Raw genomic sequence first — 23,145 nt, 5'->3', positions numbered from 1 at the left:
TGGCAGTGTGGTGCCAGGACAACAACCTCTCCCTCAACGATGAGACAGCCTCTAGGGAGGAGGTCAGAGACCTGGTGGTGCCAGGATAACAACCTCTCCCTCAACGATGAGACAGCCTACAGGGAGGTCAGTGACCTGGCCGTGTGGTGCCAGGACAACAACCTCTCCCTCAATGTGATCAAGACAAAGGAGATGATTGTGGACTACAGGAAAAGGAGGACAGAGCCACGCCCTCATTCTCATCGACGGGGCTGCAGTGGAGCAGGTTAAGAGCTTCAAGTTCCTAGGTGTCCACATCACCAACAAACTAACACGGTCCTTGGTGTCCACATCACCAACAAACTAACATGGTCCTTGGTGTCCACATCACCAACAAACTAACATGCTCCTTGGTGTCCACATCACCAACAAACTAACATGGTCCTTGGTGTCCACATCACCAACAAACTAACATGGTCCTTGGTGTCCACATCACCAACAAACTAACATGGTCCTTGGTGTCCACATCACCAACAAACTAACATGGTCCTTGGTGTCCACATCACCAACAAACTAACATGGTCCTTGGTGTCCACATCACCAACAAACTAACATGGTCCTTGGTGTCCACATCACCAACAAACTAACATGGTCCTTGGTGTCCACATCACCAACAAACTAACATGGTCCTTGGTGTCCACATCACCAACAAACTAACATGGTCCTTGGTGTCCACATCACCAACAAACTAACATGGTCCTTGGTGTCCACATCACCAACAAACTAACATGGTCCAAACACACCAAGACAGTCGTGAAGAGGGCACGAAAAAACCTATTTCCAGTCAGGAGACTGAAAAGGTTTGACATGGGTCCTCAGATCCTCAAAAGGTTCTACAGCTGCACCATCGAGAGCATCCTGACTGGTTGCATCACTGCCTGATATGGCAACTGCTCTGCCTCCGATCACAGGGCACTACAGAGGGTAGTGCGTACAGCCCAGTACATCTATACCTGTCAGAGGAAGGACCTAAAAATTGTCAAAGACTCCAGCGCCAAGTCTAGGTCCAAAAGGCTTGTTAATAGTTTCTACCCCCAAGCCATACGACTCATGAACAGCTAATCCAAGGGCTACACAGAACAGCTAATCCAAGGGCTACACAGAACAGCTAATCCAAGGGCTACACAGAACAGCTAATCCAAGGGCTACACAGAACAGCTAATCCAAGGGCTACACAGAACAGCTAATCCAAGGGCTACACAGAACAGCTAATCCAAGGGTTTAGACACAGACCCCTCTTTAGTGCTGCTGCCACTCTGTTAATTATCTGTGCATAGTCACTTTAACTCTACCTACATATTACCTCAATTACCTCGACTAACTGGTGCCCCCATTGGCTCTACACCGATATGCCCTGTATATAGTCTCCTCATTGACTCTGTACCGTAATACCCTGTATATAGCCTCCACATTGACTCTGTACCGGTACCCCCTGTATATAGTCTCCACATTGACTCTGTACCGGTACCCCCTGTATATAGCCTCCACATTGACTCTGTACCGTACAGTACCCCCTGTATTTTGCCTCGCTTGTTATTTTACTGCTGCTTTTTAATTATTGGTTACATTTATAATTTTTTACTTAACACTTCTTTTTCTTAAAACTTCTTAAAACATTGTTGGTTTGGGCTTGTCAGTAAACATTTCACTGTGAGGTCTATTACACCTGTTGTATTCAGCACATGACAACTACCATTTGATTACATGAAACTTATGATTCTACAAACTTGTTGGATGCATTCGCTGTTTGTTTTGGTTGCGTTTCAGATTATTTTGTGTCCAATAGAAATTAATGGTAAATAAAGATGAATCAGAAAGTTAGACCCAAATGTATATAGCCTCCACATTGACTCTGTACCGGTACCCCTGTAAAGCCTCCAATTGCTAACCTCCCTGTTACTGCAATGGTGAGTACCCCTGTATTTTGCCTCGCTTGTTATTTTACTGCTGCTTTTTAATTATTGTCTTGTTGGTTTGGTAAACATTTCACTGGTATTACACCTAACCTTTATTACTGCAATGGTGAGAGGTTAGCATGTCTTGGTAAAACTATGCTAAAACATTGGTGAGAGGTTAGCATGTCTTGGAGTAAATGCTAACCTCCCCTGTTACTGCAATGGTGAGAGGTTAGCATGTCTTGTATGGTATGCTAACCTCCCTGTTACTGCAATGGTGAGAGGTTAGCATGTCTTGGATATGGTATGCTAACCTCCCCTGTTACTGCAATGGTGAGAGGTTAGCATGTCTTGGAGGTATGGTATGCTAACCTCCCTGTTACTGCAATGGTGAGAGGTTAGCATGTCTTGAAATGATGGTAAATAAACCTCCCCTGTTACTGCAATGGTGAGAGGTTAGCATGTCTTGGAGGTATGGTATGCTAACCTCCCCTGTTACTGCAATGGTGAGAGGTTAGCATGTCTTGGAGGTATGGTATGCTAACCTCCCCTGTTACTGCAATGGTGAGAGGTTAGCATGTCTTGGAGGTATGGTATGCTAACCTCCCCTGTTACTGCAATGGTGAGAGGTTAGCATGTCTTGGAGGTATGGTATGCTAACCTCCCCTGTTACTGCAATGGTGAGAGGTTAGCATGTCTTGGAGGTATGGTATGCTAACCTCCCCTGTTACTGCAATGGTGAGAGGTTAGCATGTCTTGGAGGTATGGTATGCTAACCTCCCTGTTACTGCAATGGTGAGAGGTTAGCATGTCTTGGAGGTATGGTATGCTAACCTCCCCTGTTACTGCAATGGTGAGAGGTTAGCATGTCTTGGAGGTATGGTATGCTAACCTCCCCTGTTACTGCAATGGTGAGAGGTTAGCATGTCTTGGAGGTATGATATGCTAACCTCCCCTGTCAAATAAATGTTTTATTTGTCACATACACATGGTTAGCAGATGTTCATGCGAGTGTAGCGAAATGCTTGTGCTTCTAGTTCCGACAATGCAGTGATAACCAACAAGTAATCTAACTAACAATTCCAAAACTACTGTCTTATACACAGTGTAAGGGGATATATGTACATAAGGATATATGAATGAGTGATGGTACAGAGCAGCATACAGTAGATGGTATCGAGTACAGTATATACATATGAGATTAGTATGTAGACAAAGTAAACAAAGTGGCATAGTTAAAGTGGCTAGTGACATAAGAATGCAGTCGATGATCTAGAGTACAGTATATACGTATGCATATGAGATGAATAATGTAGGGTAAGTAACATTATATAAGGTAGCATTGTTTAAAGTGGCTAGTGATATATTTACATAATTTCCCATCAATTCCCATTATTAAAGTGGCTGGAGTTGGGTCAGTGTCAATGACAGTGTGTTGGCAGCAGCCACTCAATGTTAGTGGTGGCTGTTTAACAGTCTGATGGCCTTGAGATAGAAGCTGTTTTTCAGTCTCTCGGTCCCAGCTTTGATGCACCTGTACTGACCTCGCCTTCTGGATGATAGCGGGGTGAACAGGCAGTGGTTCGGGTGGTTGATGTCCTTGATGATCTTTATGGCCTTCCTGTAACATCGGGTGGTGTAGGTGTCCTGCAGGGCAGGTAGTTTGCCCCGGTGATGCGTTGTGCAGACCTCACTACCCTCTGGAGAGCCTTACGGTTGAGGGCGGAGCAGTTGCCGTACCAGGCGGTGATACAGCCCGCCAGGATGCTCTCGATTGTGCATCTGTAGAAGTTTGTGAGTGCTTTTGGTGACAAGCCGAATTTCTTCAGCCTCCTGAGGTTGAAGAGGCGCTGCTGTGCCTTCTTCACGCTGTCAGTGTGAGTGGACCAATTCTGTTTGTCTGTGATGTGTATGCCGAGGAACTTAAAACTTGCTACCCTCTCCACTACTGTTCCATCGATGTGGATAGGGGTGTTCCCTCTGCTGTTTCCTGAAGTCCACAATCATCTCCTTAGTTTTGTTGACGTTGAGTGTGAGGTTATTTTCCTGACACCACACTCCGAGGGCCCTCACCTCCTCCCTGTAGGCCGTCTCGTCGTTGTTGGTAATCAAGCCTACCACTGTTGTGTCGTCCGCAAACTTGATGATTGAGTTGGAGGCGTGCGTGGCCACGCAGTCGTGGGTGAACAGGGAGTACAGGAGAGGGCTCAGAACGCACCCTTGTGGGGCCCCGTGTTGAGGATCAGCGGGAGGAGATGTTGTTGCCTACCCTCACCACCTGGGGGCGGCCCGTCAGGAAGTCCAGTACCCAGTTGCACAGGGCGGGGTCGAGACCCAGTGTCTCGAGCTTGATGACGAGCTTGGAGGGTACTATGGTGTTGAATGCCGAGCTGTAGTCGATGAACAGCATTCTCACATAGGTATTCCTCTTGTCCAGGTGGGTTAGGGCAGTGTGCAGTGTGGTTGAGATTGCATCGTCTGTGGACCTATTTGGGCGGTAAGCAAATTGGAGTGGGTCTAGGGTGTCAGGTAGGGTGGAGGTGATATGGTCCTTGACTAGTCTCTCAAAGCACTTCATGATGACGGAAGTGAGTGCTACGGGCGGTAGTCGTTTAGCTCAGTTACCTTAGCTTTCTTGGGAACAGGAACAATGGTGGCCCTCTTGAAGCATGTGGGAACAGCAGACTGGTATAGGGATTGATTGAATATGTCCGTAAACACACCGGCCAGCTGGTCTGCGCATGCTCTGAGGGCGCGGCTGGGGATGCCGTCTGGGCCTGCAGCCTTGCGAGGGTTAACACGTTTAAATGTCTTACTCACCTCGGCTGCAGTGAAGGAGAGACCGCATGTTTTCGTTGCAGGCCGTGTCAGTGGCACTGTATTGTCCTCAAAGCGGGCAAAAAAGTTATTTAGTCTGCCTGGAAGCAAGACATCCTGGTCCGTGACTGGGCTGGGTTTCTTCTTGTAGTCCGTGATTGACTGTAGACCCTGCCACATGCCTCTTGTGTCTGAGCCGTTGAATTGAGATTCTACTTTGTCTCTGTACTGACGCTTAGCTTGTTTAATAGCCTTGTTACTGCAATGGTGAGAGGTTAGCATGTCTTGGAGGTATGATATGCTAACCTCCCCTGTTACTGCAATGGTGAGAGGTATGATATGCTAACCTCCCCTGTTACTGAAATGGTGAGAGGTTAGCATGTCTTGGAGGTATGATATGCTAACCTCCCCTGTTACTGCAATGGTGAGAGGTTAGCATGTCTTGGAGGTATGATATGCTAACCTCCCCTGTTACTGCAATGGTGAGAGGTTAGCATGTCATGGAGGTATGATATGCTAACCTCCCCTGTTACTGCAATGGTGAGAGGTTAGCATGTCTTGGAGGTATGATATGCTAACCTCCCCTGTTACTGCAATGGTGAGAGGTTAGCATGTCTTGGAGGTATGATATGCTAACCTCCCCTGTTACTGCAATGGTGAGAGGTTAGCATGTCTTGGAGGTATGATATAAAATGCTAACCTCCCCTGTTACTGCAATGGTGAGAGGTTAGCATGTCATGGAGGTATGATATGCTAACCTCCCCTGTTACTGCAATGGTGAGAGGTTAGCATGTCTTGGAGGTATATCATGCTAACCTCCCCTGTTACTGCAATGGTGAGAGGTTAGCATGTCTTGGAGGTATGATATGCTAACCTCCCCTGTTACTGCAATGGTGAGAGGTTAGCATGTCTTGGAGGTATGATATGCTAACCTCCCCTGTTACTGCAATGGTGAGAGGTTAGCATGTCTTGGATGTATGATATAAAATGCTAACCTCCCCTGTTATTGTAATGGTGAGAGGTTAGCATGTCTTGGATGTATGATATAAAATGCTAACCTCCCCTGTTATTGTAATGGTGAGAGGTTAGCATGTCTTGGATGTATGATATAAAATGCTAACCTCCCCTGTTATTGTAATGGTGAGAGGTTAGCATGTCTTGGGGATATGATATAAAATGCTAACCTCCCCTGTTATTGTAATGGTGAGAGGTTAGCATGTCTTGGAGGTATGATATAAAATGCTAACCTCCCCTGTTATTGTAATGGTGAGAGGTTAGCATGTCTTGGGGATATGATATAAAATGCTAACCTCCCCTGTTATTGTAATGGTGAGAGGTTAGCATGTCTTGGGGGTATGATATAACATGCTAACCTCCCCTGTTACTGTAATGGTGAGAGGTTAGCATGTCTTGGAGGTATGATATAACATGCTAACCTCCCCTGTTACTGTAATGGTGAGAGGTTAGCATGTCATGGAGGTATGATATAACATGCTAACCTCCCCTGTTATTGTAATGGTGGTATGTCTTGGAGGTGTGATCTTTGTGTCTTTCTCACTCGTAATTATTCACGATTCATTCAGGATTGTCCGTAGCCATGGTAACATCCACATTAATGTAGAAGTGCTTAGAAACATATCTAACCACGCTCTAACCACTAGGCTACCCTGCCGCCCCGAATACAACAAAAGCAAACAGCAAATGCATCCAACAAGGTTGTAAAGTCACAAGCTTGATGTAATCATTGGAATATAGGACTGACTACTAAACGTTTGACTACTTTAATACACAAGTGAATTTGTCCTAATACTTTGTCTGTCATTTCTAAAACGGCTCCCCCTTATGTGGATGAAATACCCTCAAATTAAATCTGACTGTCTGCACTTTAACCTCATAGTCACTGTATCATTTCCAATCCACAGTGCTGGAGTACAGAGCCAAAACAACCTAAATGGGTCCCTGTCTCAATACTGTTGGAGATCCCTGTATTTCCTCTAGATGAGTGCGTGACAGTACCAGAGGAAGTTGGACTGATTTCCACTAGTATCTCTGGGGAACAGGGCTCAAATCTGCAAAAAAACAAGGGTCAGCCCATTCCCTCCCTCACACACACACACACACACACACCATTCCCACCCCTCCCTCCCTCCCTCCCACCCTCCCTCCCTCCCTCACACACACACACACACACACACACACAGCCCATTCCCACCCACACAAACACACACACACACACATACACACAGCCCATTCCCACCCTCACACATAGGACACACACACAGCCCATTCCCACCCCTCACACACACACACACACACACACACACACAAGCCCATTCCCACCCCTCCCTCACACACACACACACACACACACACACACACACGCAGTCAATTTCCGAGTGAGCCCCTTTGCCAGAAAACGTGGTCCACGCCTGATATCATTCCCCCCCTGATAAAGCCCCCAGCTTCTCTAGTTCCCCAGCTCAGTATGTTTAAGCAGAACCACAGTATGTGGCCCTGTTGGTAGAGCATGATGCTCCCCCAGCTTCTCTAGTTCCCAGTATGTGGTCCAGTTGGTAGAGCATGATGCTCCCCCAGCTTCTCTAGTTCCCAGTATGTGGTCCAGTTGGTAGACCATGATGCTCCCCCAGCTTCTCTAGTTCCCAGTATGTGGTCCAGTTGGTAGAGGTTGTTGCTCCCCCAGCTTCTCTAGTTCCCAGTATGTGGTCCAGTTGGTAGAGCATGATGCTCCCCCAGCTTCTCTAGATCCCAGTATGTGGTCCTGTGTTGATCAGTTGGTAGAGCATGTTGCTCCCCCAGCTTCTCTAGTTCCCAGTATGTGGTCCAGTTGGTAGAGCATGATGCTCCCCCAGCTTCTCTAGTTCCCAGTATGTGGTCCAGTTGGTAGAGCATGATGCTCCCCCAGCTTCTCTAGTTCCCAGTATGTGGTCCAGTTGGTAGAGCATGATGCTCCCCAGCTTCTCTAGTTCCCAGTATGTGGTCCAGTTGGTAGAGCATGATGCTCCCCAGCTTCTCTAGTTCCCAGTATGTGGTCCAGTTGGTAGAGCATGATGCTCCCCAGCTTCTCTAGTTCCCAGTATGTGGTCCAGTTGGTAGAGCATGATGCTCCCCAGCTGCTCTAGTTCCCAGTATGTGGTCCAGTTGGTAGAGCATGATGCTCCCCCAGCTTCTCTAGTTCCCAGTATGTGGTCCAGTTGGTAGAGCATGATGCTCCCCCAGCTTCTCTAGTTCCCAGTATGTGGTCCAGTTGGTAGAGCATGATGCTCCCCCAGCTTCTCTAGTTCCCAGTATGTGGTCCAGTTGGTAGAGCATGATGCTCCCCCAGCTTCTCTAGTTCCCAGTATGTGGTCCAGTTGGTAGAGCATGATGCTCCCCCAGCTTCTCTAGTTCCCAGTATGTGGTCCAGTTGGTAGAGCATGATGCTCCCCCAGCTTCTCTAGTTCCCAGTATGTGGTCCAGTTGGTAGAGCATGATGCTCCCCCAGCTTCTCTAGTTCCCAGTATGTGGTCCAGTGTGGTCCAGTTGGTAGAGCATGTTGTTCCCAGTATGTGGTCCAGTGTGGTCCAGTTGGTAGAGTATGTTGCTCCCCCAGCTTCTCTAGTTCCCAGTATGTGGTCCAGTGTGGTCCAGTTGTTAGAGCATGTTGTTCCCAGTATGTGGTCCAGTGTGGTCCAGTTGGTAGGGTATGTTGCTCCCCCAGCTTCTCTAGTTCCCAGTATGTGGTCCAGTGTGGTCCAGTTGGTAGAGCATGTTGTTCCCCCAGCTTCTCTAGTTCCCAGTATGTGGTCCAGTTGGTAGAGCATGATGCTCCCCCAGCTTCTCTAGTTCCCAGTATGTGGTCCAGTTGGTAGAGCATGATGCTCCCCCAGCTTCTCTAGTTCCCAGTATGTGGTCCAGTTGGTAGAGCATGATGCTCCCCCAGCTTCTCTAGTTCCCAGTATGTGGTCCAGTTGGTAGAGCATGATGCTCCCCCAGCTTCTCTAGTTCCCAGTATGTGGTCCTGTGTTGATCAGTTGGTAGAGCATGTTGCTCCCCCAGCTTCTCTAGTTCCCAGTATGTGGTCCAGTTGGTAGAGCATGATGCTCCCCCAGCTTCTCTAGTTCCCAGTATGTGGTCCAGTTGGTAGAGCATGATGCTCCCCCAGCTTCTCTAGTTCCCAGTATGTGGTCCAGTTGGTAGAGCATGATGCTCCCCCAGCTTCTCTAGTTCCCAGTATGTGGTCCAGTTGGTAGAGCATGATGCTCCCCCAGCTTCTCTAGTTCCCAGTATGTGGTCCAGTTGGTAGAGCATGATGCTCCCCCAGCTTCTCTAGTTCCCAGTATGTGGTCCAGTTGGTAGAGCATGATGCTCCCCCAGCTTCTCTAGTTCCCAGTATGTGGTCCAGTTGGTAGAGAATGATGCTCCCCCAGCTTCTCTAGTTCCCAGTATGTGGTCCAGTTGGTAGAGCATGATGCTCCCCCAGCTTCTCTAGTTCCCAGTATGTGGTCCAGTTGGTAGAGCATGATGCTCCCCCAGCTTCTCTAGTTCCCAGTATGTGGTCCAGTGTGGTCCAGTTGGTAGAGCATGTTGTTCCCCCAGCTTCTCTAGTTCCCAGTATGTGGTCCAGTTGGTAATGATGCTCCCCCAGCTTCTCTAGTTCCCAGTATGTGGTCCAGTTGGTAGAGCATGATGCTCCCCCAGCTTCTCTAGTTCCCAGTATGTGGTCCAGTTGGTAGAGCATGATGCTCCCCCAGCTTCTCTAGTTCCCAGTATGTGGTCCAGTGTGGTCCAGTTGGTAGAGCATGTTGTTCCCAGTATGTGGTCCAGTGTGGTCCAGTTGGTAGAGTATGTTGCTCCCCCAGCTTCTCTAGTTCCCAGTATGTGGCCCTGTGTTGCTCAGTTGGTAGAGCATGATGCTCCCCCAGCTTCTCTAGTTCCCAGTATGTAGTCCAGTTGGTAGAGCATGATGCTCCCCCAGCTTCTCTAGTTCCCAGTATGTGGTCCAGTTGGTAGAGCATGATGCTCCCCCAGCTTCTCTAGTTCCCAGTATGTGGTCCAGTTGGTAGAGCATGATGCTCCCCCAGCTTCTCTAGTTCCCAGTATGTGGTCCTGTGTGGTCCAGTTGGTAGAGCATGTTGTTCCCAGTATGTGGTCCTGTGTTGATCAGTTGGTAGAGCATGATGCTCCAGGGCTGAGGGTTTGACTCCTGCTGGGGCCACCCAGACCAAAAGATAGGTCTGCACTACTTAAAGTCTCTTTGGATAGAGGTGTCTGCTAAATGACAGAGGGTGAACGGACATGAGAATGAAGTGCCTTTCAACAGGGTAGTAGGTTCCAGGCAAACCGGTTTGTGTCCAAAACTGCAACACTGCTGGGTTTTTCACGCCTGTGTGTATCAAGAACGGTCCACCACCCAAAGGACATCCAGCCAACTTGACACAACAGTGGGAAGCATTGGAGTCAACATGGGCCAGCATCCCTGTGGAGCGCTTTCAACACCTTGTAGTCCACGCCCCGACGAATTGAGGCTGTTCTGAGGGCTAAAGGGGAGGAGCAACTCAATATGAGGAAGGTGTTCTTAATGTTTTGTCCACTCAGTTCACCCCCCGGGAAGATGGCATCTCTCCCTCCATCCAGCCCTGTCCCCACCTGGCCCACCCCCCGGGAAGATGGCATCTCTCCCTCCATCCACCCCTGTCCCCACCCGGCCCACCCCCCGGGAAAATGGCATCTCTCCCTCCATCCACCCCTGTCCCCACCCGGCCCACCCCCTGGGAAGATGGCATCTCTCCCTCCATCCAGCCCTGTCCCCACCTGGCCCACCCCCCGGGAAGATGGCATCTCTCCCTCCATCCACCCCTGTCCCCACCTGGCCCACCCCCGGGAAGATGGCATCTCTCCCTCCATCCACCCCTGTCCCCACCCGGCCCACCCCCGGGAAGATGGCATCTCTCCCTCCATCCACCCCTGTCCCCACCCGGCCCTGTCCCCACCCGGCCCACCCCCAGGAAGATGGCATCTCTCCCTCCATCCACCCCTGGCCCACCCCCCGGGAAGATGGCATCTCTCCCTCCATCCACCCTGTCCCCACCCGGCCCACCCCCAGGAAGATGGCATCTCTCCCTCCATCCACCCCTGTCCCCACCCGGCTCACCCCCAGGAAGATGGCATCTCTCCCTCCATCCACCCCTGTCCCCATCCGGCCCATCCACCCCTGTCCCCACCCGGCCCATCCACCCCTGTCCCCACCCGGCCCACCCCCCAGGAAGATGGCATCTCTCCCTCCATCCACCCCTGTCCCCACCCGGCCCACCCCCAGGAAGATGGCATCTCTCCCTCCATCCACCCCTGTCCCCACCCGGCCCACCCCCAGGAAGACAATGATCTGTCCTTACTGAATAGTCTCTCTTTCTTGAATAAAACGTTTCATTCATGACACAAATAGTGTTTTCTGGGAATGGCTCATTAGTCATGCTTTAACACTGGAGGGACATTCCTATAGTCTTAAAGTGGCGTGTGTTTTAAACAGACCGTCTCTACAGTACTGTTACGTAACAGAATCCCCAACAGACCTGGAGGGTCCCAGTCAGACAGACAGTAACACCCTCTGTGTTGGGTTAGAAGGATTTTAACACCAACAGGGCTGTAGGGTTCTGCCTCTACAGTTATGTAACAGAGTTCCTAACATACCTGCAGGGTTAGGGTTATGCCATTTAGCTAATGATTTAAAGCCAGAGAGTTGGAACATTGCTGTAGGACAGACACTGTTAACTGGACCAACAACACTGATGACTAGAGAGAGGGGTGGCAGGAGAGAGAGGGGTGGCAGGAGAGAGAGGGGTGGCAGGAGAGAGAGGGGTAGCAGGAGAGAGAGGGGTGGGGAGAGAGAGGGGTGGCAGGAGAGAGAGGGGTGGCAGGAGAGAGAGGGGTGGCAGGAGAGAGAGGTAACAGACTGATTGATAGCTTGGGAACACCATGGATCCTCAAGCACCAGACTATAATGTCAGTCCAACCTGTTAAGTTCCCCAACGAGAAAAGCAAAAATTGTCCCTCAAACAGAAGGGGGAACTAACAAAGAGCCAAAGACAACAACCAAAACAAATCAGGTGGGGTTTTAGGAGGGGTTATGAAAGACACTCAAGGGGCTGTCCACTAGCAACAACAACTGGAACCTACAAGATACCCACCATGAGGTACACTCAATTTGCCCACTTAGAGGCCAACAAAAGAAAAACCCACACCAAACTTAGAGAGGAAGAAAAGCAAAATCTCTCAAGACAACTAAAGGAGTTGACCCTCCACATCTATCAAGACAACTAAAGGAGTTGACCCTCCACATCTATCAAGACAACTAAAGGAGATGACCCTCCACATCTATCAAGACAACTAAAGGAGTTGACCCTCCACATCTATCAAGACAACTAAAGGAGTTGACCCTCCACATCTATCAAGACAACTAAAGGAGATGACCCTCCACATCTATCAAGACAACTAAAGGAGTTGACCCTCCACATCTATCAAGACAACTAAAGGAGTTGACCCTCCACATCTATCAAGACAACTAAAGGAGATGACCCTCCACATCTATCAAGACAACTAAAGGAGATGACCCTCCACATCTATCAAGACAACTAAAGGAGTTGACCCTCCACATCTATCAAGACAACTAAAGGAGATGACCCTCCACATCTATCAAGACAACTAAAGGAGTTGACCCTCCACATCTATCAAGACAACTAAAGGAGTTGACCCTCCACATCTATCAAGACAACTAAAGGAGTTGACCCTCCACATCTATCAAGACAACTAAAGGAGTTGACCCTCCACATCTATCAAGACAACTAAAGGAGATGACCCTCCACATCTATCAAGACAACTAAAGGAGATGACCCTCCACATCTATCAAGACAACTAAATGAGTTGACCCTCCACATCTATCAAGACAACTAAAGGAGATGACCCTCCACATCTATCAAGACAACTAAAGGAGTTGACCCTCCACATCTATCAAGACAACTAAAGGAGATGACCCTCCACATCTATCAAGACAACTAAAGGAGATGACCCTCCACATCTATCAAGACAACTAAAGGAGATGACCCTCCACATCTATCAAGACAACTAAAGGAGATGACCCTCCACATCTATCAAGACAACTAAAGGAGTTGACCCTCCACATCTATCAAGACAACTAAATGAGTTGACCCTCCACATCTATCAAGACAACTAAAGGAGATGACCCTCCACATCTATCAAGACAACTAAAGGAGATGACCCTCCACATCTATCAAGACAACTAAAGGAGATGACCCTCCACATCTATCAAGACAACTAAAGGAGATGACCCTCCACATCTATCAAGACAACTAAAGGAGTTGACCCTCCACATCTATCAATACAACTAAAGGAGTTGACCCTCCACATCTATCAAGACAACTAAAGGAGTTGACCCTCCACATCTATCAAGACAACTAAATGAGATGACCCTCCACATCTATCAAGACAACGAAAGGAGTTGACCCTCCACATCTATCAATACAACTAAAGGAGATGACCCTCCACATCTATCAAGACAACGAAAGGAGTTGACCCTCCACATCTATCAATACAACTAAAGGAGATGACCCTCCACATCTATCAAGACAACTAAAGGAGTTGACCCTCCACATCTATCAAGACAACGAAAGGAGTTGACCCTCCACATCTATCAAGACAACTAAAGGAGATGACCCTCCACATCTATCAAGACAACTAAAGGAGTTGACCCTCCACATCTATCAAGACAACGAAAGGAGTTGACCCTCCACATCTATCAAGACAACTAAAGGAGATGACCCTCCACATCTATCAAGACAACTAAAGGAGATGACCCTCCACATCTATCAAGACAACTAAATGAGTTGACCCTCCACATCTATCAAGACAACTAAAGGAGTTGACCCTCCACATCTATCAAGACAACTAAAGGAGATGACCCTCCACATCTATCAAGACAACTAAAGGAGTTGACCCTCCACATCTATCAAGACAACTAAAGGAGATGACCCTCCACATCTATCAAGACAACTGGGGCACTGGGCCAGGCACTCTTTAAACATCACCTGGGCCAGCCACTCGTTAAACATCACAGGTAAAACACATAAACTAACGCGGTGACACCAATCGGTGCGCCCACCGTGCTAACGAGGTGACACCAATCGGTGCGCCCACCGTGCTAACGAGGTGACACCAATCGGTGTCCGCCCACCGTACTAACGAGATGACACCAATCGGTGCGCCCACCGTACTAACGAGATGACACCAATCGGTGCGCCCACCGTGCTACCGAGGTGACACCAATCGGTGCGCCCACCGTGCTAACGAGGTGACGCCAAACGGTGCGCCCACCGTGCTAACGAGGTGACACCAATCGGGGCCCACCGTGCTAACGAGGTGACACCAATCGGTGCGCCCACCGTGCTAACGTGCTAACGAGGTGACACCAATCGGTGCGCCCACCGTGCTAACGAGGTGACACCAATCGATGCGCTCACCGTACTAACGAGGTGACACCAATCGGTGCGCCCACCGTACCAATAACGAGGTGACACCAATCGGTGCGCCCACCGTACTTACGAGGTGACACCAATCGGGGCCCACCGTACTAACGAGGTGACACCAATCGGGGCCCACCGTACTAACGAGGTGACACCAATCGGGGCCCACTGTACTAACGTGCTAACGTCCAAACCTTGAAAAATAAATGGAAAACAATCCTCTGACTACCAGCGCTCCTGCACGGAGGCTTCAATGAAAGGAGAGACAACAGTGTGTGTATGTGGCACTAACCTGCAGACGGTGGTCTCAGGGAGGTATGAGGAGGTGGGGGCGTTGCCGGGTCTGAAGTTGGACACGTTGAAGTGAGAGAGGGTGTGGTCTATGAAGCCGTGCATGGTGCCTGTCTGACTGTACATGTACTGGTACACCAGCCTGGGAATGAAGTCTGACGTAAACGAGATCACAAACGCCTGACAGGGAGAGAGAGCACAATAAAGGGAGACTGTGAGGTTGACATTTAGGAGCTTTTTCTACTCACCCAGAATCAGACTAACTCATTGATACCATTTTTATGTCTCAGCATGATCGCAAAACTGTATCTGTCTCAATGGCACTCAGACGCCACAATGAGACAGACACGTTGTGATCTCTATACCATAATGAGACAGACACGTTGTGATCTCTATACCATAATGAGACAGACACGTTGTGATCTCTATACCATAATGAGACAGACACGTTGTGATCTCTATACCATAATGAGACAGACACATCTCTATACCATAATGAGACAGACACGTTGTGATCTCTATACCATAATGAGACAGACACCTTGTGATCTCTATACCATAATGAGACAGACACATCTCTATACCATAATGAGACAGACACGTTGTGATCTCTATACCATAATGAGACAGACACGTTGTGATCTCTATACCATAATGAGACAGACACGTTGTGATCTCTATACCATAATGAGACAGACACGTTGTGATCTCTATACCATAATGAGACAGACACGTTGTGATCTCTATACCATAATGAGACAGACACATCTCTATACCATAATGAGACAGACACGTTGTGATCTCTATACCATAATGAGACAGACACCTTGTGATCTCTATACCATAATGAGACAGACACCTTGTGATCTCTATACCATAATGAGACAGACACCTTGTGATCTCTATACCATAATGAGACAGACACATCTCTATACCATAATGAGACAGACACCTTGTGATCTCTATACCATAATGAGACAGACACATCTCTATACCATAATGAGACAGACACGTTGTGATCTCTATACCATAATGAGACAGACACATCTCTATACCATAATGAGACAGACACGTTGTGATCTCTATACCATAATGAGACAGACACATCTCTATACCATAATGAGACAGACACGTTGTGATCTCTATACCATAATGAGACAGACACATCTCTATACCATAATGAGACAGACACCTTGTGATCTCTATACCATAATGAGACAGACACATCTCTATACCATAATGAGACAGACACGTTGTGATCTCTATACCATAATGAGACAGACACATCTCTATACCATAATGAGACAGACACGTTGTGATCTCTATACCATAATGAGACAGACACATCTCTATACCATAATGAGACAGACACGTTGTGATCTCTATACCATAATGAGACAGACACATCTCTATACCATAATGAGACAGACACCTTGTGATCTCTATACCATAATGAGACAGACACGTTGTGATCTCTATACCATAATGAGACACGTTGTAATCTCTATACATCGTTACGCGACTTTAACTAGGTAAGTTAACTAGGTATGCCGGCCTACCCTGGCCAAACCCTAACGACACTGGGCTAATTGTCCTACGGGACTCCCCAATCACGGCCGCTTGTGATACAACCTGGAATCGAACCAGGATCTGTAGTGACGCCTCTAGCACGGAGATGCAGTTCCTTAGACCGCTGTGCCACTCGCGACCCTCGGGACAGAATGAGGAAGTGGATATAAAATATTTATAAAATATTGATTACTATGTATAGCTTTGTAAGACTATAAATGACCAAACACCCAGCTTTGGAGTAGTTAGATGGTGCATTTCCCTGCTTTTGTGCTAAGCTAACGAGATGCTAACGAGATGCTAACTTCAATGACCTCCAAACTGCGTGCAGAGGAATAAAAATGGTATCCATGAGTTCATCGGACTCTGGGTAAGTAGAAAAACGACGAGATCTCGCAGTATCCCTTTTAGGTAGCCTGTCAGCATGTTGCCCGTTTGACATGTTGCCTGTTTAGCATTTAGCCTGTATACTGTGAGCTTTTAAGCCTGTTAGCATGTAGCCTGTTAGCAGGCTAGCTTCTTAGCCTGTCGCTTGTTAGCATGTAGCCTGTTAGCCTGAAAGAATGTAGCCTGCTAGCCATGTTAGTGGCAGCATCATTGCTACAGAGTCACAAGTAGCCAACCCAGTCATTAACACCTCTCTATTAAAAAGCCTGGAATAACATCACCATGACAACCTCCACACCACTCTTACATCATCACCATGACAACTTCCACACCACTGTAACATGTTTACAGTGACAGTTACATCATCTCCATGACAACCTCGGTCATAATGAAAACTAACTCCAGAGGATCCAGATGGGTTCTGTCAGGGGTCGTGTGTGTATATATAGCCTGCTAGCATGTATCCTGATAGCATTTAAGCCTGTTAGCATGTAGCCTGTCAGCCGTGTTAGTCTCCCTGGGAACCACCTACACACACGCTCACAGGCCACATGCCAACAGGTTTAAACGCTATCAAGATACATGCTAACAGGCTATATACACACACATACATGTGTGTGTGTGTGGTGTGTGGAGGTGGTTCCCAGGGAGAAGCTGGTCCCTGAAGGCAGATAGTGGAGGTGGTTCCCAGGGAGAAGCTGGTCCCTGAAGGCAGATAGTGGAGGTGGTTCCCAGGGAGAAGCTGGTCCCTGAAGGCAGATAGTGGAGGTGGTTCCCAGGGAGAAGCTGGTCCCTGAAGGCAGATAGTGGAGGTGGTTCCCAGGGAGAAGCTGGTCCCTGAAGGCAGATAGTGGAGGTGGTTCCCAGGGAGAAGCTGGTCCCTGAAGGCAGAGAGTGGAGGTGGTTCCCAGGGAGAAGCTGGTCCCTGAAGGCAGATAGTGGAGGTGGTTCCCAGGGAGAAGCTGGTCCCTGAAGGCAGATAGTGGAGGTGGTTCCCAGGGAGAAGCTGGTCCCTGAAGGCAGATAGTGGAGGTGGTTCCCAGGGAGAAGCTGGTCCCTGAAGGCAGAGAGTGGAGGTGGTTCCCAGGGAGAAGCTGGTCCCTGAAGGCAGATAGTGGAGGTGGTTCCCAGGGAGAAGCTGGTCCTTGAAGGCAGATAGTGTCTTATGGTCTCTCCCTGATAAGATCGTATAAATCTGCTCTATATTAAACTGCCAGGGCTCACAGCCGTGAGATCACACACTGTTGTTTTAAGGTTTACAGCAGCAAAACAATCCGCATGAAACAAAGACAACATTATTATTGAATATCACTCAAGGCTCCATTACTATCTCATCACGTCCAACAGAGACATTACAGAGGACATTATCTCATCACGTCCAACAGAGACATTACAGAGGACATTATCTCATCACGTCCAACAGAGACATTACAGAGGACATTATCTCATCACGTCCAACAGAGACATTACAGAGGACATTATCTCATCACGTCCAACAGAGACATTACAGAGGACATTATCTCATCACGTCCAACAGAGACATTACAGAGGACATTATCTCATCACGTCCAACAGAGACATTACAGAGGACATTATCTCATCACGTCAAACAGACATTACAGAGGACATTATCTCATCACGTCCAACAGAGACATTACAGAGGACATTATCTCATCACGTCCAACAGAGACATTACAGAGGACATTATCTCATCACGTCCAACAGAGACATTACAGAGGACATTATCTCATCACGTCCAACAGAGACATTACAGAGGACATTATCTCATCACGTCCAACAGAGACATTACAGAGGACATTATCTCATCACGTCAAACAGACATTACAGAGGACATTATCTCATCACGTCCAACAGAGACATTACAGAGGACATTATCTCATCACGTCAAACAGAGACATTACAGAGGACATTATCTCATCACGTCCAACAGAGACATTATCTCATCACGTCCAACAGAGACATTACAGAGGACATTATCTCATCACGTCCAACAGAGACATTAGAGGACATTATCTCATCACGTCCAACAGAGACATTACAGAGGACATTATCTCATCACGTCCAACAGAGACATTACAGAGGACATTATCTCATCACGTCCAACAGAGACATTGCAGAGGACATTATCTCATCACGTCAAACAGACATTACAGAGGACATTATCTCATCACGTCCAACAGAGACATTAGAGGACATTATCTCATCACGTCAAACAGAGAGACATATTACAGAGGACATTATCTCATCACATCAAACAGAGAGACATATTACAGAGGACATTATCTCATGTAGCACAAAATATTTGGGGGATTATCTGGTTGATCCATTTACAGGATGATTTGAGGATGATGTCTGGCTGGATCAGGATCTAGGATGAGCAACACCCTAAAAGGGTCTGAAAAGCAGCCGGTTATCTCTGGCCCCGTGCCGTCACTGAGCTTTAAGAGAGATATTAAGTTCTAAGAGCCTAGTGAACCTTCTGTGAGGCTGCAGAATGTTCCCCAGGCTGCAGAATGTTGACATGGCTGCAGAATGTTCCCCAGGCTGCAGAATGTTGACATGGCTGCAGAATGTTGACATGGCTGCAGAATGTTCACCAGGCTGCAGAATGTTCACATGGCTGCAGAATGTTGACATGGCTGCAGAATGTTGACATGGCTGCAGAATGTTGACATGGCTGCAGAATGTTGACATGGCTGCAGAATGTTGACATGGCTGCAGAATGTTGACATGGCTGCAGAATGTTCACCAGGCTGCAGAATGTTGACATGGCTGCAGAATGTTCCCATGGCTGCAGAATGTTCACCAGGCTGCAGAATGTTCACCAGGCTGCAGAATGTTCACCAGGCTGCAGAATGTTCACCAGGCTGCAGAATGTTGACATGGCTGCAGAATGTTGACATGGCTGCAGAATGTTGACATGGCTGCAGAATGTTCACCAGGCTGCAGAATGTTCACCAGGCTGCAGAATGTTCCCCAGGCTTCAGAATGTTCACCAGGCTGCAGAATGTTCACCAGGCTGCAGAATGTTCACCAGGCTGCAGAATGTTCACCAGGCTGCAGAATGTTCACATGGCTGCAGAATGTTGACATGGCTGCAGAATGTTGACATGGCTGCAGAATGTTGACATGGCTGCAGAATGTTCCCCAGGCTGCAGAATGTTCCCCAGGCTGCAGAATGTTCACCAGGCTGCAGAATGTTCACCAGGCTGCAGAATGTTCCCCAGGCTGCAGAATGTTCCCCAGGCTGCAGAATGTTCACCAGGCTGCAGAATGTTCACCAGGCTGCAGAATGTTCACCAGGCTGCAGAATGTTCACCAGGCTGCAGAATGTTCCCCAGGCTGCAGAATGTTCCCCAGGCTGCAGAATGTTCCCCAGGCTGCAGAATGTTCAACAGGCTGCAGAATGTTCACCAGGCTGCAGAACGTTCCCCAGGCTGCAGAATGTTGACATGGCTGCAGAATGTTGACATGGCTGCAGAATGTTCACCAGGCTGCAGAATGTTGACATGGCTGCAGAATGTTGACATGGCTGCAGAATGTTCACCAGGCTGCAGAATGTTGACATGGCTGCAGAATGTTGACATGGCTGCAGAATGTTGACATGGCTGCAGAATGTTGACATGGCTGCAGAATGTTGACATGGCTGCAGAATGTTCCCCAGGCTGCAGAATGTTCACCAGGCTGCAGAATGTTCCCCAGGCTGCAGAATATTCCCCAGGCTGCAGAATATTCCCCAGGCTGCAGAATGTTCACCAGGCTGCAGAATGTTGACATGGCTGCAGAATGTTGACATGGCTGCAGAATGTTGACATGGCTGCAGAATGTTGACATGGCTGCAGAATGTTGACATGGCTGCAGAATGTTGACATGGCTGCAGAATGTTGACATGCAGTGCAATGTTCACCAGCCTCTTAGCACATCACATCTGGCTTAAAGACTACCGCCACTCTGTCTGCATAACTTTTTAGAATTGCAACACTTATTAGAAGCAAAAGATGCTCTACAGAGATGGACTCCACTCGAACCATCTAGGAGCCTGGAGCCTCTCTTCACATTTCAAGGCCGCGTTAAGATATTGACTAAGAGACAGTCCAAGCACCGCTCCTGAGTGGCGTAGAGGTCTAAGGCACTGCATCTCAGTGCTAAAAGCTTCACTACAGACCCTGGTTCGATCCTGGGCTGTATTACAACCTGGACGTGATCGAGAGTCCCATAGGGAGGTGCACAATTGGTCCAGTATCGTCTGGGTTAGGGTTTGGCCGGGGGAAGCCATCATTGTAAAATAAGAATTTCTGACTTGCCTAGTTAAATAAAGGTTGTATAATATAAGTTATAAACTGCTGAGGAAATACCTCCCATCCTTTCTAAACAGTCACCGGATCGTGGATGAATGTCAACATGGATGTACGTACATAACCCAACCAGAAACCATGGATTACAGGCAACATCTGCACTGAGCTAAAGGGAAGAGCTGCCGCCTTCAAGGAGCGTGACTCTAACCAGGACGCTTATGAGAAATCCCGCTACGCCCTCAGACGAACCATCAAACAGGCAAAGCGTCAATACAGGACTATGATTGAATCGTACTACACCGGCTTCAATGCTCGTCGGATGTGGCAGGGCTTGCAAACTATTACAGACTACAAAGGGAAGAACAGCCGTGAGCTGCCCAGTGACACAAACCTACCAGACGAGCTAAATCACTTCTATGCTCGCTTCGGGGCAAGCAACACTGATGCATGCATGAGAGCATCAGCTGTTCTGGACGACTGTGTGATCACGCTCTCCGTAGCTGACGTGAGTAAGACCTTTATTAAAACCGGTCAACATTACAAGGCAGCTGGGCCAGACGGATTACCATTGAGGGGGCTCCGGGCATGTGCTGACCAATTGGCAGGTGTCTTCACTGACATTTTCAACACGTCCCTGATTGAGTCTGTAATACCAACATGTTTCAAGCTTGTGCCCAAGAACACTAAGGTAACCTGCCTCAATGACTACAGACCCGTAGCACTCACGTCCGTAGCCATGAAGTACTTTGAAAGGCTGGTCATGGCTCACATCAACACCATTATCCCAGGAACCCTAGCCCACTCCAATTTGCATATCACTCAAACAGATACACAGATGATGCAATCTTTATTGCACTCCACACTGCCCTTCCACCCCCTGGACAAAAGGAACACCTACGTGAGAATGCTATTCATTGACTACAGTTCAGCGTTCAACACCATAGTGCCATTACTATTATCTGACCATGCTGGTCATTTATGAACATTTGAACATCTTGGCCATGTTCTATTATAATCTCCACCCGGCACAGCCAGAAGAGGACTGGCCACCCCACATAGCCTGGTTCCTCTCTAGGTTTCTTCCTAGGGTTGGGCCTTTCTAGGGAGGTTTTTCTAGCCACCGTGCTTCTACACCTGCATTGCTTGCTGTTTGGGGTTTTAGGCTGGGTTTCTGTACAGCACTTTGAGATATCCGCTGATGTAAGGACTATATAAATACATTTGATCAAAGCTCATCACTAAGCTAAGGACTCTGGGACTAAACACCCAGGACCCTCTGCAACTGGATCCTGGACTTCCTGACAGGCCGCCCCAGGTGGTAAGGGTAGGTAACAACACACAAGGCACGACTCCAACACCATCATTAAGTTGCAGACGACAACAGCCTGATCACTGACAATGACGAGACAACCTATAGGGCAGAGGTCAGAGACCTGGCAGGGTGGTGCCACACTAACAACCTCTCCCTCAACGATGAGACAGCCTATAGGGAGGAGGTCAGAGACCTGGCAGGGTGGTGCCACACTAACAACGTATCCCTCAAAGCAATCAAGACAAAGGAGATGATTGTGGACTACAGGAAAAGGCGGGCCGAACACGCCCCCATTCTCATTGACGGGGCTGTAGTGGAGCAGGTTGAGAGCTTCAAGTTCCTTGGTGTCCACATCACCAACAAACTAGAATGGTCCAAACAAATCAAGACAGTCGTGAATAGGGCACAACAAAGCCTATTCCCCCTCAGGAAACTAAAAAGATTTGGCATGGGTCCTCAGATTAAGACCGCACTCAACGAGCTGTATAAGGCCATAAGCAAACAAGAAAATTCTCATCCAGAGGTGGCGCTCCTAGTACCCGGAGACTTTAATGCAGGAAAACTGAAATCCATCTTATGTCATTTCTACCAGCATGTCACGTACAACTAGAGCTGAAAAAACTGAATCACATTTACTCCACACACAAGGCTCTCCCTCCATTTGGCCAATCTGACCATAACTCTATCCTCCTGATTCCTGCGTACTCAAACAGGAAGTACCAGTGATGTGCTCTATAAGGAAGTGGTCCGATGAAGCGGATGCTAAGGTACAGGACTGTTTAGCTAGCAGAGAATATGTTACGGGATTCATCCGGATTCATTAACAACAACAACGTTTTCACCACAGCGACCGTACGTAAACATCCCAACCAGAAGCCATGGATTACAGGCAACATCCGCACTGAGCTAAAGGCTAGAGCTGCCGCTTTCAAGGAGGGGGACACGTATCCGGACGCTTATAAGAAATCCCGCTACGATGCAAGCAA

The 23,145-nt window shown here is 48.1% G+C and overlaps 1 protein-coding gene across 1 annotated transcript in view; it reads right to left on the bottom strand.

Moving 5' to 3' along the window:
* The window catches only part of LOC135570949 (anoctamin-2-like), a 69,094-nt gene that overhangs the window by 14,948 nt on the left and 31,001 nt on the right, over positions 1 to 23,145 (bottom strand). The window contains exon 9 of the mRNA XM_065016767.1: positions 14,577 to 14,755. Coding sequence (XP_064872839.1) covers positions 14,577 to 14,755 — 179 coding nt within the window. The remainder of the gene's footprint in view (positions 1 to 14,576; positions 14,756 to 23,145) is intronic.

Source organism: Oncorhynchus nerka, unplaced genomic scaffold (genome assembly GCF_034236695.1).
Source record: "Oncorhynchus nerka isolate Pitt River unplaced genomic scaffold, Oner_Uvic_2.0 unplaced_scaffold_885, whole genome shotgun sequence".
Lineage (NCBI taxonomy): Eukaryota > Metazoa > Chordata > Actinopteri > Salmoniformes > Salmonidae > Oncorhynchus > Oncorhynchus nerka.
The sequence above is the reverse complement of the archived record's forward strand: the minus strand, read 5'-3'. Positions and strand labels throughout refer to the sequence as shown.